This window comes from Callospermophilus lateralis, chromosome 1 (assembly GCF_048772815.1).
Source record: "Callospermophilus lateralis isolate mCalLat2 chromosome 1, mCalLat2.hap1, whole genome shotgun sequence".
Lineage (NCBI taxonomy): Eukaryota > Metazoa > Chordata > Mammalia > Rodentia > Sciuridae > Callospermophilus > Callospermophilus lateralis.
Genome location: NC_135305.1, coordinates 76,415,808 through 76,433,092, shown reverse-complemented (window position 1 = coordinate 76,433,092; position 17,285 = coordinate 76,415,808). Strand labels below are relative to the sequence as shown.

General features: G+C 35.0%; 1 protein-coding gene across 1 annotated transcript in view; it reads right to left on the bottom strand.

The window, feature by feature from the left end:
* Hdac9 (histone deacetylase 9) overlaps positions 1-17,285 on the bottom strand; it is a 658,195-nt gene that overhangs the window by 342,256 nt on the left and 298,654 nt on the right. The window contains exon 7 of the mRNA XM_076863228.2: positions 3,396-3,527. Within this exon, the coding sequence (XP_076719343.1) occupies positions 3,396-3,527 (132 nt within the window). The remainder of the gene's footprint in view (positions 1-3,395; positions 3,528-17,285) is intronic.

Genomic DNA, 17,285 nt, shown 5'->3' with positions numbered 1-17,285 from the left:
CAATCACATACTCTCCATAACTAACCTTCTCCCATTTCAGGTCTTTTATCCTCCTTTCTCCTACTCACTTCATTGCAGGCCAGTCCCACTTGTAAACTTAAAAGTTTGTCATGTACCATCTGTGGCCCAGACAACAGGAGCTTCCAAGGTCCAGACAGTATTTTCTTGCCTTCCCTCAAATCAACCAATTACTTTCAACCTTCTATTATAAATATTTCTCTACTCAGATATGCACTGCCACTGGTGACAGAATTCTGATATTGCCAGTTACTTATTGTAGCATTTGAACAAGTTATTAGTATTATAAAATGCTTGAACACATTGTGCTCACTGCCTTTCTGTTCATATTTTTTGCTTACATTTTGATTAATTTGGTCTTTTTCATCATTGTCTTTTACCTTGATGACTCTTCTTTTAACAAAGCAAGTGAAAATTAAAACAAAAAATCTTAACTTCCCTTATCTTTCCAGTTGTAAGTATGGTTTCCCATGAAAGTCTGATTACCATCTCATTTATGTTTCCATATTTTCAATTTTTTCCCATTTTTTTTAAAAAAACTATTTCCTTAAAATTTTCTGAGTTACTGACTTGAAATTCTATTGTGAAATTTGAAATTCTATTTCTATTTGAAATTCTATTATTATATTATTTTATTTGATATTCAAACAAAAGTATTTCTTTAGGTAGAAAGCACTGTACTAAGCATTAAAAGTTAAGGCAGCAACTGCTGTAACAGGAGTACAGCATCACACTGGACAGGAACTGGGAAGAGACAGCATTTACTTTCCCAGTAACACTGAGAACAATCTTAGAGAAGGTATGATATTGAAAAAGTGTAGTTCATGAAATGGGGCAACGGAGAAGGGAAGAGGGGTAGAAAAGGCCCTGCAGGCACAGGTGTCCATGCTGAAAATTTTTTTAAAAAACACAGCTTTGGGGAATCAGAGGAACAGAAGGCACTTGAATCTGAAAAAGGAAAATAGCAAGTGGTTTCCACACATCAACTGTAGTGATTTGAAAGGCGGCATGGGTTTAAGAAGAGTGTACACTTAAACCCATGAAATGCGGAAGAGAGTGAAGACACAGAGGAAACAGAATGACAGCAATGGCAATTTAACTGCCATTGCACCATGGTGGCTTCTGATAGATGACTGAAAGTATTTGCTATTAAGATCCAAATACAGCTCATCCAAATGTGATGAAAACTGGCAGAGAAATGGGAAAGAGGACAGGTGAAGACAGCTGTGTCTTGATAGTTCAGAGCTGCCAAAGGCATTTAGAGTAAGTGCAGCATACCACTTAAAAATATCTAGCAAAGCATCACAAGTGCTGGCTCACAGGCCAGAGATGTGTGCTCGCAAATGCACTAATTCCTCTTCAAATACACGATTTCCTGAAATAATGTATGAAAAGGGGAGAAAACCTTTAAGAAAACCCATCATATTTTAAATATAATGAAACTCAAATGAAAAAAAAATGACCAAGTCAGAGTCCTTATAAATGAGAACTAGCCATGATTCAGACAGGCTTAAAGATAAATTTTAAAGAGGGAAAAATGTGGACAAAAGTTGTAACCAAGAAGAGAGTAATAGGAAAATAGAAAAGAATATGGGTATAAATATGAGGATAAATATTAAGATTATAATGTAGAAAAAGATAGTAACATGCACACTTTTCTCTTTTGGGGTTTTTCTGTTAGTGGAAATCTACACTCTCCAATTAGAAAAACCACCTATCTTCATTTACATCAGGCAATTGAGATGTTTATTGTTCTTTTACATTCATTAAAACAGATTCATTCCCCAACCTCCCAATCCCACAAAGGACCTCTATTATGAAAAATGTCTTCAGATTCTTTTTTTACTTAACATATGACAATATTTCTTGAAAAAAAGCCTGTGATTTCAAACTTAGAATTAAATTAGTACTAATTAGTGATTACACTGATAATGATAAACAAACATAAACTTTCATAAAAGTTTTATTTATTGTTCATTTCTTTAATATTCTTAATCCCTCAGGAAGATTTTTCCCACTGCGATCACCAATACTCTTCTGCCCATAAGAATGCCAATCTATCAGAATTAATAGGAGATAATTATTTTTTTCTCAAACAGCCTATCATACTATTAAGTTTCATTTGTATTCTGTACCTAAATATACTTTTCCATCTCCACTTCCACATTCTTTCCATTACCTCCCCATATTAGACACTGACATGGCCAAAAGAGAGAAAGAAAATAAGTTTGTTTGTTTTCAAAACAAACTAAGGATAATATTCCAGGTAGTTATAGTGACACATACCAGTAATCCTTGCTACTCAAGAGGCTGAGGCAAGAGGATCATAAATTCCAGGCCAGTCTGGGCAATATAGGGAGACCATGTCTTAAAATAAAATGAAAGGGACTGGGGATGTAGCTCAGTGGTATAGCACTTGGCTAGCGTGCATGAGGCCCTGGGTTTAATTCTCAGTATCAAAAAACAAAACAAACAAAAAAACCGGTCTTGGAGAACTACTACTGACTGACTACACTGGCAAAAGCACAATTTTCTTTGAGAGTGGAGAAAAATGGTTGCAGATCACCACTTCTTTCTTGAGGCAACCAGATGAAAAGACCAGGCATAATGCATGGCTCTAAGAAAGTAATCGATAAACAGTAGTCAGTAATACTTTGGCTAGCCTTTTTGGTTCTCGAATCCTTAGGTCTTCTCTCATTTCATACCAGGTCCAACTGGGACCAAGGGGGTTTGTAAGACATCAGGTTGAATTTCCTAACCTGTTCACCCCACTACTAACCAGGCAGCTAAAAAAATATGAACTCTTCCATTTGAGACTAGTGAAAATGACAGTTTCTTCCCCTTCATAAAAAGCAATATATCCCCCTCCTGCCATAAGTCCCAATTCACTAGTAAACACATAAAGTCATTTATGAGTTCTGTAAATTTGTTGAAAAGTCAAGGTCTTGCTGTTCCACATAGTTTAATTTTCCCAGATGCATTTTGTACATTCGTGTCTGAGCATGGGGGAAGTGTTCTTCTTGGACCTCCCTCTGCTTATTTCTGATCAGATTTCATTAAAAGTTATAGTCTCCTGGTTGGCATTCCCAAAATGGACTGCCTGTTTCTGAGAAGAATAAGGTGGCTTTGGTATTCCCTGGGCATGCCTTGATTGACACATAGCTCTGTTTTTTCATTCATTTCCTGTTTAACACAGTTGGTGAATGCATAGCAAGGTTTACTGAACTATTTGTGAGTTTTCAATAAAATTTCCTTTCAAGAAATATTTCTCCTCACATTAACTTTTAATATGCACCATGCATATTTATTCTAAACTAGTTTTTAAAAATTCCTGCTACCAGCATTTGTTAGTGTATGACTGACCAATCCTCAATTACCTGTCACCTCAAACATTCGCTTCTTGAATGAAGTGACAACATTTCCATCCTTCCGCCTGAGTAAGGGGCTGCTTCTCCTCTCTGCCACTTTCTGTTTTAACCTGGACCGCACCTTCAAGTTGGGCTCAGAGGCTGGGGATTGAGACAAAGAAAATAGATAAAAATTAAAAAATAAAGAGCCATTTGCTCCTGTGTTTAAAGAAAAAGTCTAACCCTTTCCTTGCTCCCTTCTCATTCTCAAATTTAAAAACCCAAGCATGTACATAAGGCATTGACTCTTAAATAATTAAACAGACACATATAGTGATCATTTTTTATAAAACACGTGAAATGTTTTTCTACTTATCTAAACATTAATGTGCAAAGGGAGGAAAAAATCAGTTTTCTACTTAGTTTATCTAGTAGGATTGGGATCATTCATGGGAAGTTTAATCACTAATCATGTTTGGGTCAGAGTAAGATTTATTATACTTCATTGTCAGGCCTCTTAATTCTCTCAAGGGTGAAACTCAATAACCACAAAAGCAGTAACTTAATGTGATTTTTGAGACTTTGACCTGACTTCTGGTAATAAGAAGACACCTCTGTAGCATATAATTTATGTCTAATTCTGACTCCTGGAATATTTCTTTGTCAGTAGTTTCTAACCTAAAACCCTGGGAAAACATACTCAGTGAAATAACACCACACCAGCCAGAGTCACTGTGAATAAAACTTTCTATGTACTCATTATACCATCCTCTAGAAAGGGAGACTGACCAAGTCTTAGAAGTGAAAGTCTGAAATTAGGTTACCCAAAATACATACAAATATTATTCATACTTATGCTACTATTTCTTTGGTTACGTTATTCTAAATAGTGAAGCTACAGTTTTCATTTATTAGGTTTTTAAAATCAAATTTTAGAAGAATGGAAACATTGGATTGGGTCTCTGTAATAGAAGTCGATGATGATGATAGAAAGGATATTTTTAATGATGATGGTGGTGACAGAAAGGGTATTTCTCATGATAACTAATATTAATATCATGCTTTCTATGTTCCAGTACTGTTATTATCAATATTAACTTGTTTGACCCTAAGAACATCCATATGGTACACATATTGTTTATAATATGATAATACTGGTAAAATAAACAAAAAAACCCAACCGAACTACAGAGGATAAGTAACTTGCCCAAGGTAACAGGGGCAAAAGTGATCTGTACCCAAGTAATCTGGTCTCTTAAATATTGAAGATAATGCTCCTCTACCTTTCCTTAAGAATGAACAGTATAAAAATTGTAAGATAATTTTCCAAAGCACCACTATCTGAAGCAGATACAACGTAATAATACAGCTGGACTTCTTAATTAGTGAAAGAACTTTTTTTTGGAAGGAATTTATATTTTTGCCAGACAAATGAGATCAAAAGGGGACCTTACAATCTTTCCCCTTCTTTCACTTTCAGGCTTCAAACATTTATAATTATTTTTCTCTGTTTCTCTTTTTTCCATTATCTGTAGTTTTATACTAGTACTGAAAAATCTTCTATTTGCTTTCTTGGAACTGGCTAGGTGAAATAAGATCTTGAAATAAAGACTGGATTAAATACAAAAAGGACAGCAAGTTTTTGTTTTGTTTTTTTGTTTGTTTGTTTGTTTGTTTTCAGTATGTATGTGTTGGGTACCTGATTTTATGCCTGAAAATATTGAAAAGGTAAAAAAGTAGAGGCCTGAAAAATATTGTGAAAGTAGAAAATAAAGAGGTGGGGAAGAGACCAGGGGCTGACAACAAGATGATCAGTGTGATAGAGAACTGAAATGTGTTACCATTCCTTTCATAACTTCTGGGGCTAAAAGCCCATTTTACCAAAATGCATAAGACTGAATCTCAACTACTAACACCTAACTTACCGAGGCATAAAGTAAGAAAATAGGACTGTATTAATTTACTTAGTTTTGTTTCCATGTACACATTTATTTTAAAATTCATTTAAAATATCAATCTTAACTCTAAAAAAGCTGCAAAGTTTTTTTCATAGAAGAAAAATTAGGTACTAGGAGTCTCTCAGTGCTAACTACATTGACATCCTCTTTGCAGCTTTGTCTGTAACCTTGGGACCCAAATCACAGACTCTCAGATATAGACAGAAATTTATGATGGAACCTAGTAGATTAAATGCTACAAACTCGCTGTCCATAGAAAGTCAGTTGCAGTGGGTGGAATAGCAAAGACAGTGCATCTTCAGGGAGCAGATGTGGGATTGAGTCTGCACCTCATCCCTTCCCAGCTAGGGGATTCTCAATGAGACTCCAGTACTTCCTGAGCCTGATCATTCATTTGTGAAACAAAAACTAATACTTTCCCCACTTTCCCCAAGATATGGTCACCCAGTCAGAACCTGAGAAGAACTAAGATCTAGCTGAATGCAAAAGGAAAGAAAAAAGCGTACGGAATCTATTTTATTAGCAGTACTGGTGATGGTTACCCAGCTAGGAATGGCTGAGCCAGGACTGAATGCCAAATCTCCTGATTCTCAGTTTGTCTTCCTTTTCCTAACACACTGCACCAGCTGGGACTCGTGTCCGCAGTCAAGACACAAAACTGATGACAGCTTGGAAAAACAGCAAATATCATTTAAACATTCAACAAGAAACCTAGAATTTCACAGACCCTTCATAAAGAAATGATTTTCAAGTTTTGGTAGATAGCTTTTACTCCCATATCTATTTGAGGAAGAGCTGAACATATTAGCTCTTCAGGAAGCAAACTCCAGAATAGGAATAAGGACTGCATTCTAGTCTTGCATCTACCATCTAATAAAAAAAACAAAAAACAAAAAAACACTGACCTTGAAAAATTCATAGACTCATTGAACATCTGCTCATTTATCCAAATCAGCTGACACCCACATAATGCAGTCCTGGAGTTAAAGAGGTGTGCAAGTAAACACTGACTCCACACATTAGCTATCTAGCTTTGAATGGATTACTCGACATCTTTAAATCCCCATTTCTCATGTTATAATGGGAATTGCTGTATCTGGATTTTCTTAATCTGCCCAACAGATTCCATTTTTCTTCCTTCTCAGCACCCAGGGCAACTGGTTCCCAGAAGTACACCACTCTACACCTTTGCTGGAGTGGTTAGATTTCTTCTGGACTCAATCTACTGACAGGATACACTGGTTGCAAAATGATCAAAGATCAGGGAGGGAAGAGTGTATCCTGTACTCTCTCAGGTATGGTGCTCATCATTGGCCATAGCTTTGCACCCTTCCAACTGCACCTCCCTCTGGAGGCCCCTGATTCATGGCTTCAATTCTCTGGCACTCATGAACAATTTACTCCTCTTATTTCTTTAGTCCTGGGAATAGAAGTGGCTTCCTTCTGCAGCTATTTTCTAGTTCTTCCACATCCCTCCACAGTTCCTTTAACTCTGCTCACTTCATTGTAAGCAGTCCTTCATAAAAGTCTATGACCCATGCCACAGAGGCCTGTTTCTGCCAGGGCCCTGATTAATACAGTACAATGGAGGTAGCAGTCATGTTAGAATCAAAATGTCCTGAAAGGGTAAGTCACTGGGTCTCAACTAGGGAAGAGCTTGCCCCCAAGGGATAGCTGGCAATGTTTGGAGATGATTTTGGTCATGAGTATTGGGGAGCTGCCAAATAGCTTAAAATGTACAGATTGCCTTTGCAACAAAGAATTATCTGGATCCAAATGTCAGTAGTGCCAAGTCTAAGAAACCCTGGGGTGAGCAATCAGAGAATGGCAGTTATTAATAAGTCTGTTACTCTGGGATGATTAAAGGAGATAATAACAACTGTCAGAGATCCTCAAAAAGTATCCCCAAAAAGGGTAAGCAAAGATGATTAGAAATTGGAGAATGCTATATATACCTTGAAAATATTAAATATTTCCATAACTTTTACTCTCAGAAAGGAATTTGAACATGTTTTTAATTTTTCTATTATTTCTATTTTAAAACTTTTATTAATGGATAATAAGTGTGCATCCTTATGGTGCATAGTGTAATGTTTTGCTACCTTTATACACTGTGAATCGATCAACTCAGGATACTTAAATAATCCCTCATCTAAAAAAATCATAATTTCTTTTTGAGGAGAACATTCAAAATCCTCTCAGCTAACTCTTGTGGATTATAATACGATATTGTTAACTACAATTACCCTCTGTGTAATAGAACACCATATTCCTCCTACCTGGCTGAGACTTTGAGTAACCCTCATTCTCTGATAACCACTATGCTGCTGTTTACTTCTATGGGTTCAGATATTTCAGACTCTACGTGTAAGTGCAATCATGTGAATACCATTAATATTTCTAAAGAAAGCCAATCTAGTCACCATCTCTGTTGGTAGGTAGAGACATGAGAAAGGCATAATTTTCAATTGTAGAGGGGATAATATTTGAGACATTCTGATTTTATTCATCTTCATAAATTGAAGTCATAACTTTCTAAAAACTAGGAACTACTTATATGTAAGTGCAACATTAACCTGTTTTTGCAAAATATATAATACATAATTTCTGTAAGGAAGGGACCCTTATCCAATGGTTTAAGGAAAAGATTCTGCCTAGATTTCAATACTGGTTTTGAGTCACCAGAGCTATCTCAGGGGCTAAAGTGAAGAATGGGATGATAGCTAGCCATCATATAGTCCTTGCAATGCTCTATAAACTTACTACTAACAGTATCAGAAGCCCATATCCCAAAGCTCAGCATGATATGTACCTAAGCCCTAGAATTAATGACCCAGTGTGCTGACTCAGTTTGCAGTTGGAGTTAGTTCCATTTTTAATGCTCTGTTCTCCCCAGAGGCTGAAGACTTCTATGCCAGAAACTTACTAATGGGATGCTAATCCTCAGAGCCCAGAAAGAGATCACTAGCTGGGGAGAAGTTCTGCTTATATGTGAATGCATTTTATGGCTACTTGCACTAATTATCTTTCTATTTTTACCCCACACCCATAACCCTCTATATCTCAATTAATCACAGAAACAGAAAGCACACTTTTTACTTGCATATTCAATTAAATGCATTTTTCTGCTAAAATGATAAACTTGCAAAAAATTATTATGCATGAGACCCTGGGTTTGCAAAAAAAATGATCTAGTGAAAACAATCAACACTAAAATAAATGAGAAAAGAAAAAATTTTTTATCTTCTCACTCTGAAGGGAAAAAAAATTGAACTACAGTCAACAAAACATGGAAAGAATGTTGTGCAATCTAAAGGTATTTCAAATCTTTGTTCTCATACTGATCTGTATGGTTCAGAACAAACTTAGGGTATGAGAACAAAAATTGGGAAATAGATAGTGAAGTTAGATAGTAGACACACAGGTTACAAAATCAGGATTCCAAGGCACAGTAAATGGCGTCCTAGACTTGTCTTTTCACTAGGATGTGTGTGTGTGTGATAGTGTACATGAGAGTGCAGTGTCATGATATGTTCGTGTAAACACACATACAAACACACAAACAACCTTTTGTAGAAGTATGCAGGCCTCTGACATAATGAGACCAGAGTCTTGATTTCAATGGTAATTCTTTCATGGACTAACCATATGCCAGATAAGCTGATCCATCTGTGGATCATTTCATCATCTATAAAAAAGGAATGACATTCCTTATCACACATCTTGGTGAAGGATTAAAGAGGTAGAACAAGTTTAGCCAACTGACTGTCACATTGATGTTGAATAAATGCATGCTTCATATAGTCCATGTATAAGGCTAAGGAACCTAGGTTAAAACACAATAAACAAAATAAAAAATAACTAGAGGGATAGATGGCTCTGACTGGAAAACTCCTGAGCCTAATGAATGTTATCTATAAAAACAATGAAATAGCAATAATCCTTTTCTGAATTTTTATTTAGTATATTTAAAAGACTTTTTATTAATAATTGACTTTACATATTTTCCTTACTTTTTGAATTAACCTATTTATAAATTCTACTCTATTAATTTTTTTTCTTAAATATATTACAACACATTAATGTACTATATGGACATTATTTCTGTTCACTTTTAATCCTAGATTATGACTTTTCTTTACATCAATAATTTAGACAAAAATGTCAATACTACACATCATAGTATGTGGAAAATCTCTGTTCTCATTGGAAATGATCAAAAGGTGAAAAAGAACTACTTCTCACTGTGATAAAATATTATTATTTATGTTAATACTATTTAAAACATACTATTTCCTAATACTAAGGAGGGTAATTATTCATCAAGACTAAGCACTAGATTAATATTTCTTTACACTAAAGAATGTTAACAATATTCAACAATTCCACCTGCCATGAACATTTAGCACTAAAGGCTACTAAATGGAGGTCCAGCCTCCAGTGTCAGCCTCCGATTCCTTTAGTGGCACTGTCTATTCTTTCTGAATGTACTGGACAGCTGTTACCTTATCCACATGGGCTGTTTTTCTCAAGAGTTTCTCATGCTATCTCCCACTCAAAGAGCTGCCTTAAAAGTTGACATTTCAAACATTCTGTCACTTGGAATCAAACGTGAAATCTATCTCTTGCTTACTGTCTGTACCTGATGATGATTGGGCCTCCTGGAATAAGGACCTGCCCCTGTCTCTCCTCTCACCTCAGCTGGCCATGCAGAAATCCATGTCCTATGTGAACTTTTCAACTGAATACACATTGCAATTATGAAAGAAACTTTGGGGACAGAGTAAGAACCTTTAATCTAGTTGATCAAAAGAGGTATGCTATGCTAATTATGAGTTTCATAATTAGACAAAAGCTATGTATTTTCAAAAGTAGAGTTTGGTAATAATAATGCAATAAATGTATCACAACTTATGCCTTTTTTGGCTTGGGTAATATGAATCTTTAATGTTGTGAGTCAAGATTTTATACATTTTAATATTAAGGAGCAAAATTTCTAATCTATTTTTAATTATAACCATTTAACAATATGAAATTCATATATAAAAGTCTTTTAAAATCACTTTGGGGAAATTTTGGCTTCTAATAACTAGTCGTATTTATAGAAATATATGAATGTAATTTCCTGAAGAATCTTTCAATTGAAAAATACTACTGCAAACATCTTTCCATTCTCTTACTGCAAACATACAAAAGTTTATTTGGTAAAAAAAACAGTTATCCTTTTAGTAAACATTACTTATATTACACAATTTACAGTGAAATCTTCTGAAAAGTGTTTATTTTGTATTTGAGCATTCTCTGCAATATAGTAGTTTCAGTGATTCAGTGAGTACTTGAACTGCATTGTAGTGTCTTGAGGTTAAGGAAATGATGGTGGCAAGTATTTATTATTTATTATTTTCTTCTGATTATCTATGCCATACATGATTGAGATGCTTAAGAATAGGACAACTGAGGACACCTTTCCAGAACATTTCTTTTGTGTTTTATTATAAAAGAAATTGAAAATGAGAACCAAATTGTAAGTGTGGTTATGTGTCTCTTTCCACATAATTATATATTTAAAAAAATACATGGATATAGTTCACACTATTTATGAACATTTCCATATGAATATATTTTATTTAAGAGTATGATAATGTTGAGTATGTAGTTGGTCTGTAGTGTTTTACTCTGAAAGACAGCACAGTGACACATATCATTGTGAATCTCTATGGCTATTCGTATTTCCTTCCATCAGTGTAAAGATGAATTTAATTTCTTGGGTTACTTTCACGTATCAGAACAACAATACTGACCAATGACATCCTCCTGAAGACTAGAAAAATATACTAACAGGCAAACATGGGAAAGAATATTCCTAAGTTATTGAAAACAGCTCAGAATAGCATGAGAAGCTAGAGTGGGGACCTGGGTAAGGGAGCATGACCCCAAGAGGACTAACAGCTCTGGGATGGCATTTCCCTGTACCACCCAGGATGCTACAACAGGGGCTCCTGGAGCTCAAAGCCTATGACAGGACACTCAGATGCCTCAACCTAACAGTGGTATTATCTGTCAAGCAGTTTCTTAGTGATCAGCTGGCTTAGGTGGCTCTTGGTAAAACACATTTAGAGAGTGAATGAATGAATGCAAAAAGTGCTAGTCAATACTGCCCTTTTTAAAAAACTGGGACAAAGAATGAATTATGGTTTTATTCAAAATTTTTGGACATTTTGCATATAATCTACCATTTTTAACAGATAAATAGAGTTTAATCAAGCAATATGATTCTGGACAGAAACAAATTATGAGTTGTAAAATATTTAATTATTTTTATAGTTAAAACTAAAACCTTCTGTTGACCTGATTTTATTGTTTAGTTAAATTCAATAAACAGCTATGAAATAATTATGAGAACCAAGGCTTCAAATTTCATGAAGAATGGAAGCATATTTAGTTATATTTCATTGTTCTTTTTAAGCATCAAAGCAATGCCTATTATACAGCATAAACCCACTAGTTATTTAAAGAAAGGAGGAGTTGAAGGATGGGGAAAAGGGTGTGTGAAATGCTCAGGCATCTGCCTCAGAGATAAGGTGGACAGCTTCACTGCTAATACCTAGCAAGAGTGAACATGAGCCTGGCTATGATCAATGCCCTGTGATAAGTATAAGCAGAGTGTTGTGGCTGTAAAGAAGAGTTTCATTTGCTTTAAAGGATGATGCCCCAGGGCTGAGTGAGATGCTGACAGATAACAGTGGGAGGGGAGTACAGTGCTCCTAGGGAGGATGCCCACAATTTTGAGAAATGAGGACTAGACATGGTGCTGGGAAAAGGAATATCAAATGAAAAATGAAAATATATACACTTAATATATGTCTTTAAATCCCCTCTCTTTTTGGCTCTTTTCTCTCAATATATAGTACGTGCTTAAATGTTTCACATTCAAATAGACACAGATCTTACTTTCTATTTCCTGCATTTGAATTTTAATTCAAGTCAAGCTTTATTTTTTAAGCAGCTTTGTACTTGCCACCATCATTTCCTTAACCTCAAGACACTACAATGTGGTTCAAGTACTCACTGAATCACTGAAACTACTATATTGCAGACAGTGCTCAGAACAGTGAACACTAAGTTTCTTTTTTGTCTGCTCTCAGTACCTAACAACTACATAGGTTCATGATAGCTGTCAATAAAATGTTTTTAAAGTAATGAATGCATGTTTATAAATGTATCCAAGCATGAAAGGAAACTTACATTAAAAGTCTGGATTTAAAATGTTGAGAAGTAGCTGAGCTTCTTTTTTTTTTAATGCCTAAGAATTTTGTGATGCTGAATGTTATGGCAAGAGGTCTTATAGATCAGATGTGGAATGCAGAAGGAATTTCATTTTTCTGGCAAGCATCACAAATACCATGCTTTGGAGTCAAGGGAATCCATATCCCACACAGCTTAAAACGCCTTCATATGCTAGTTCTTTTATGCTTTAATTTTTCAAATACAAAGTATTTTTTTAATTTTCCCACATAACATACATACTATTTTAAATAAAATGTTAAAAATAGTCCTATTTGTGGATGTAAACTCCTATTGTGGTCCATATATTTATATCTACATGAGAAAGTTATTAAGGGCCTATTAAGAGTTCTTTGAAGATGCTGGGGATACAATACCAAATAAGCCATATTTTCCTCAAGGTTTGCTCAACTGAGTAGAGAATTTTACTTTTAATATAGAAATTCATGCACAGAAGTGTGTCCAGGTATATTTGGGCATATATGCTTGCCATAAAGAACACAATGAATATTGGAGACGAAGGGACCAAGTAAAGCTTAACAGAGGGGGAGCATGTGTCAGCTGAGCATTTAGAGATGACCCAAAGAAAAAAAAACATTTACTTTTACTTTTTTTCCAAATGCAAGGAGCATTTGGAAAACCAGGTGTTAAATAACTCGTGTGAGTGCAAAGCAGAAATGTTTGTCCATGAACTTCCAGTTTAGTAGTTCTAGGACTTTTATAAGGTGGTGGAGGCAAGAGAGAAGGCTAGGGAGGTGGGAGAGGTTGTGCTTGCCATGGAAGAACTTGTATGTTACAGAAGAGAATGTAAAAGTAAATGTTTTTTTTAAAATAAGCGAATAGGAAGACTAGATTTAAATTTTAAAAGATAAAGGGCTTAATGGACAAATAAATATGAAACCAGAGAAAGGTCAGTAACTGGGGATTAAAATAAATGGGAATGAATTAAAACAGCAGGTCTGATTTAAAAAAAAAGAGGAGGTTTCAGAACAAACTTTATCTGATAAGATAAAGGAGAACTAGGAGCTCCATGCAGCTCCCATGTTTCTGGATTAGGTCACCATGAAGGGAATCACATCAATCTGCTTAGTTCAAGTGGCTTTCTGGTCAATCTTGTCATATACACATATTTTGAACAATCCACTTTGCTACTTAGAATGCTCCCTCTCTTAATTTTAAGTCTGCAGGTGCAATCACTAGTCTGCTTGGCTCTTGGAAAGCTCTCTGACATTAGGTGTCCTCCGTAGCAGTGCCCACAACAAAGGACGAGCACTACCTTTCCACCAACAGGTATCTGTCCTCTGCCCAGACAGAACCTCATCTCTTGCTCTTCTCCCCTTTCAAAACCCTTCTAAGTCCTTAAGGAGGTTATTATTATTTATTTTCCTTTGTAAATTTTGACTTTATAAACTTTGTGGTTTTGGAATGTCTCGGTAATTCAGTTCTGCCTCAATGGAATCTGCAGCTTTATTCCACCATAAATCATGACTTTTCCTTTTAGTGTGTATTTATAAGGAAACACTATTATCTCTTTAAAACTATATAAAAGGCAAAATTTCATCTCTGGATTTATTCAAGTCCCCCAGAACCCTTTTCCAGAGACTTTTTGTTAAACACCTTCTATGTAGTCTACATTCTCTAGATGATTTGGGGGATGAAGAAACGTCAAAAGTATTTCAAATAAAATGGTCAACTGGTAGTATGACCAAGTATACTACAGAGAATTTCATAATAAAAACTCTAAGCAGTTGGAGTAGGAAGAATAATATTCCAATCCAAAGATGTCTATGTTCTACTCCTCATAACTTGTAACTGACTGGTTCCAGGATACCTCCCCTCCCCTACATCATGGACACTGAGGTCTTGGATGCTGAAGTCCCTCATATAAAATGGCATTACATTTGAATGTAACCCGAGCATATCCTCCCATAGACTTTAAATCATCTCTAGAGTACTTATAACAGATACAATGCAAATGCTATGTAAATACTTATTATACCATATACTGTTTTGTGAATAATGTAAATGCTATGTAAATAATGATACAAATGCTATGTAATATAATAAATAATATATATTGTAATAAATAACGTAAATGCTGTGTAAATACTTGCATACTGTTTAGGGAATAATGACAAAGAAAAAAAGAGTCATATTCATTCAGTACAGGCATTTTTAAAAAATATTTTTGATCCCCAGTTAGTTGAATCTGCAGATGTGGGACCTGAGGATACAGAGGGCTGACTATATGTCACTTTACCTGCTCCAAGGGGAAATGAAGATGGATCTAAGATTGCTAATCAGCTGACTTAAAGATAAGGAGATTAAACAAGTGGGCCCAATGGCAATCACAAGGGTCCTTTTAAAATATAAAACAGAGAAGCAGTGATACAGCTTGAAAAAACCTAGACTGATTATTATTGGCATTGAAAATTGAAAGCATCCATAGCCAGAGAATGAAGCAGCTCCTAGAAGCTGGGAAAGGTGGGAAAATGGATTTGCCTCTGAGACTCCAGAGAGGTGTTCAGCATAACTGACACCCTGACATTAGCACAGTGAGACCCATTTTGGACCTGAAACTTCTAAAATGGAAGGTAATGAATATGCATTGCTTTCACTGTGTTTGTGGTAATTTATTAAAGCACCCAAAGGGAACCAATAGAGACAACTATTGAATTCCCAAACTGGCACTGTTTTGGAAGTCTGAAGATTCTAAGATACTGGTTTTAAATATTGTTCTGTTTTGTATCTTATTTTTAAGGTGGTAAAGAAGGACATCAAAAAGAACTATTAATAATATATGTCCATCACCAAAAGTGTTGGGATAATAATTTAAATTTAATTTTATCACTTTATCACACTTAATTTCCTACAAAGGTAAAAATTTTAATATACTTCTTTGCAAAAAAAATTGAACAGTTTAAAAAGAAAGGCAAAAAGTATAATTTTTCCTTTTAAATCTTTCTGTTTCATGAGGGTATAAGTTAAGAGTTATTTATTGTAACCTTAAAAAACTGAGAGTACTTTGTACCTAATTAAATAACCATGATAAGCAAACAATTTCCAAGTCTTGAGTGGGAACATTTTCCTTTTCTTTTTCTTTAGATTCCAATTGAGGTATTAAATTATTAAGCCAAAAACTCTATGATAAAGACTATTTTTCAGAACAATTTCCCTTTTTAGTTCAATGTAAATAAAAGAGGAGGAGAACCAATTTAAACCTCTAATTAGTTTCAAATTGTAGTTAATTAAAATATTTTTGCTTTTATATAAGATCTTTATGGCATGAGATACAATCCCAGGCTCCTACAACTTAATCAGCTAAATATAAAATGTAACCTTCCATCTGGTAAATCAATTTAACAGACATAATTGTGCCCCACCATAACTCAATAAGACACTGAGGAAAACCATTGAAATGCTATTTCCTTTTCTTTAGAAGAGAATTATGTACAATTTCAGCATGCTTTGCCTTTCTAAAAGTTAAAGTCAACAGGGAGGTATCACTCTCCTTCACATGAGTTTCCCATGAGAAAATCAACAGCAAAGTATAAAGCTTGTGCTGTTATTCATGAAACACTCCATAATGCTAACTTGGCTTTAACCAGAACATATTATTTGGCAGCTAAAACCTTTAATTAGAGTTGTGGTTTGAACAGATTTTCACTGAATTTATGTTCTGTAGGGGCTCAAAGAACAACTTTGTTTTTCTAACCAGTTTATTCTATTTCAGGTGGTTTAAGTGTACTTGAGCGAGTGGTGGAAAAAAATGAGAATGTTGTTCTGATTCTTATTTTGTTGGCTTTAATTATGATTCACCATTTCTTAAGGAGTACTAAGCATCCAACAAGAGAAGGAAAATGCGACACTCCTTTCAAGAAATATTTCCTGAGTACTTGCTCTGTGTATTTATACTAGGCATTATGGAAGAGAAAAAAAAAAAAAAATCAAGACGATTCCTTCTTAAGGGAAAAAAAGCAAGTCCTGATTAGGGTTCACATAACAGGTGAGAAACCTGAGTTAGGCCTTAACATTAGAAATACTGACCTATCAGAATGGATAAGAACTAACATCATTAGATAGTGATGATGATTAAAACAGAAAAATGAAAACAACAGAAGAAGGCATGATTGAACTTGAAGATCCCATGTTTCATGGCCTACAGATGTGATGCATGCCTTAGTAGAAAATAGAGGGGGAAAAACAGATGAATGGAAGCACAGCATACAAAACTAAAACTCCAAGGAGCATGGGGTGGTCAACTGGTCAAAAGCCATGGAGATAAGGAAGGAAGAAAGGGAAGGAAGGAGGGAGGGAGAGAAGAAGGGAGAAAAGAAGGAAAGAAGGAAAAGCCTGAGAAAAATTCCACTGAAAATGATTTGGGAATCCCTGGTGTCCTTTGAGAATACTGACTTAGAAGAGACAAAACAACTGCATTGGATGATACAGATTTCTACAACATCATAACCTAGCACAGAATTATTTTGGAATAGATGCTGAATAAACATTATTCGGAACTCAATCATATTATAGGTGATGATAAAAATAGGCTCAGAGTCTGATAACTAAAGAAAAAAGACAACAATTATAGCAACATCACAGGGTGGTCCATCTAAATAACTTTTTTTTTTATTTTTTAAAATTCACTTTTCAGGAGAGGGCTGGATTTTGAGGGTTT